The following is a 2,995-nucleotide window of genomic DNA, read 5'->3' on the forward strand; positions in this document are numbered from 1 at the left end:
CTTGTCGTGCATTCTTTCCAAAAATCAGGACTTTTTTAAAACGCCGCGGGACGCGGGACAAATTGTTAAAAATCAGGGCTGTCCCACCAAAAGTGGGACGTCTGGTCACCTTACAGATGTGTTCTCACTTCTCAGGAATAAAGCAGATTTCTCAACTTCAGCATCATTGCTGTGTGAGACTGGATAAGGCTGTATAGGGGCTGTCCTGTGCACTGCAGGATATTTAGTAGCATTCCTAAATGTCAGTAGCCACCCCTACCTTGAATTATGACAATGAAAAATGCCTCCAGATGTTGCCATGTCCCACAGTGAGACAAAATTACTAACTAACTAACCACTGAAAGGATCTGCTGGGGTTTTATTTTTGTTTTCTATCATTGTTTTATCCTTTTTTGCTCTAGAGTCAAAAATATAAGGATCAGTTGTCTCAGCTCAACCATAGGATCCTTCAACTGGGTGAGGAGGCCTTTGCCCACAAGACTCAAAATGAGAAAAGTCAAGTACCCATTCATTTGCTGACACTGAAGATGGATCAGACTGGTCCCCAGGTGAAAGAGCAGGTGAGTGGGCAGTGCATAGTGGGAATATTAGAACAGCAACTTAAGTATATGGAGACATACACTACCACACACATAGCCAGGAAACCTGGGGGGAAAGAACATGGAATTTCATAGTTTTTTATAAATCTGCTTTAGCTAGAAAAGTAGCATAAAGGAATTAAATCTTGAAAACAGAGTAAATCCCTACAACCTTTCTGAAAAGACAAGTTGAAAATACATATAGCGAGAGCCTCAAGAATCTCATTATAAGAAGTGAAACTTCACTATTTGCAAATGATATGATTTTATATATTGAGAATCCTAAAGGATCTACAAGAGGATAGCTGGAAATAATAGAGGAGTTTAGTAGAGTAACAGTATTCAAGATTAACAAAGAATTCAGTTGGATACCTATATACCAGGGATGGGGATACAGAAAAAGATATCAAGGAATCCGTATCCTTTGGAAAAGCTGAAATACCTGGGAATAAACTTAACCAAAAAAACAAAAGACTTGTACGAAGAAAACTATAGAGCATTACTATAAGAAACCAACAGGGATCTGCACAAATGGAAGTATATTCTGTGTTCATGGATCGGAAGACTCAGTATTGAGAAAATGTCAATACTATCTAAAACAGTCTACAAATTCAATGCATTGCCGATCCAAATTCTAACATCATTCTTCAAAAAATTGGAAAGACTGATTATTAACTCCATATGGAAAGGGAAGAAACGCAGGATAGGCAAAGAACTCCTCAAGAAAAAGAGCAAAGCAGGTGATCTTACACTACTTGACCTCAAAACCTACTATACAGCCACAGTTGTCAAAACAGTCTGATGCTGGTATAATGATAAGTGATCCCTGTCACTAGCCACCCAGGAAATGCAAGTCAAAATGACCATAAGATACCACCTAATGCCCATAACTAGCCCAATTACAAAAACTGAGAATGTGAGGGAGGGAGGATGGGGTGGGGGGAAGGGGAGAATGAGTTGCTGATACCAAGGGCTCAAGTAGAAAGAAAATGTTTTAAAAATTATGATGGCAACAAATGAATAAATGTGCTTGACACAATGGATGGATGGAAGGATTGTGATAAGTTGTAGAAGACCCCAACAAAATGATTTTTAAAAAAGAAACAGAACCACAAATGTTGGAGAGTGTGTGGTGAGATAGGAACTCTTACCCTCTGCTGGTGGACTTGTACCTACGTACAGCCACTCTGGAAGGTGGTATGGTGATACCTAAAACAGATGGCAATTGAACTACCATAAGATCCAGTAATACCATTACTGGGCATATACCCAAATGAAATAAGAAGCAGATCACGAACACATGTTTGCTCCTCCATGGTCATCACAGCACAGTTCATAGTAACAAGAAGCTGGGGCTGTTGGGGGGCGGGTGAGAAGAAGCTGGAAACAGCCTACATTAAAATCAGTACAAGAGTGGATAAAGACTCTGGTACATACATACAATGGAATACATCCCTAAAAACAGCAATGAAGCACCTCAAGTTGTGGAAGGATCTGGAAGACATTATGCTGAGTGAAGTGAGTCAAGCACGAATGGACAAATATTGTATGTGTCCACTGCGGTAAGAACAAGCAGCAGAACGGGCACAAACTCAAGCTTGCAGGCCATCCAGTCTTCTGGCTGGGGACCAGACAGCCTGCCAAAGAGCTGGACCAGTGCCAATGAGCCACACAGCATCTGCTCAAAGTAAGTACTGTATAGTGTAGGTAGGTCACTTGGCCAAAGGTCACCTCATGACAGCTGGATTCAAATGGATAGGGTGGGGTAGGGTGGGGTTGATGCTGTTCCCTGAGTGGTAACCATGTGGATTTTGGGTGAGGTCTCCCAGAGAGGGAATCCACCCTGTCAGGCTTTCTGATGGGAGGGACAGCATAGGAAAGAAGAACGGGAATGGTCAAATTTGGGGGAACATAGGTGCATGCCTGTTGAGGGGAGAAAAGGGAGGGCGGACATTGTGGGGGGAAGGGTGTACAATGAGGATGCTCTTGGGAGCATTAGGTGGGGAATGTCTTTAGTGGTGTACGGTGGATGGGCAGAATTGACCTAGGGCATCTGGGGGTATCCCAGGAAACCAGGCCGGGTGCCAGAGAATGCTGGGACACTGAATCCTGGATCTTCGGGGCTCATGGCATGCTCTAGATCAGGGGTCCTCAAACTTTTTAAACAGGGGGCCAGTTCACTGTCCCTCTGACCCGTTGGAGGGCTGAACTATGGTTTTAAAAAAAACTATGAACAAATTCCTATGCACACTACACATATCTTATTTTGAAATAAAAAACCAAACGGGGAAAAAATCACCCGACAGGATAAATGTCTTCAGCAGGCCACATGTGGCCTGTGGGCCATAGTTTGAGGACGCCTGCTCTAGAGGCTGCATCAGTGAGACCCCCATATGGGAACCCCACTGGGTGAACTG

At 43.1% G+C, this 2,995-nt stretch overlaps 1 protein-coding gene across 1 annotated transcript in view; it reads left to right on the forward strand.

Moving 5' to 3' along the window:
* Positions 1-2,995, forward strand: part of NINL (ninein like) — a 176,272-nt gene that overhangs the window by 157,804 nt on the left and 15,473 nt on the right. Inside the window, exon 17 of the mRNA XM_045283532.1 lies at positions 402-560. Coding sequence (XP_045139467.1) covers positions 402-560 — 159 coding nt within the window. The remainder of the gene's footprint in view (positions 1-401; positions 561-2,995) is intronic.

This window comes from Echinops telfairi, unplaced genomic scaffold (genome assembly GCF_000313985.2).
Source record: "Echinops telfairi isolate 266 unplaced genomic scaffold, ASM31398v2 ScPeMD7_7462;HRSCAF=8500, whole genome shotgun sequence".
In the NCBI taxonomy this organism is placed as follows: Eukaryota; Metazoa; Chordata; class Mammalia; order Afrosoricida; family Tenrecidae; genus Echinops; species Echinops telfairi.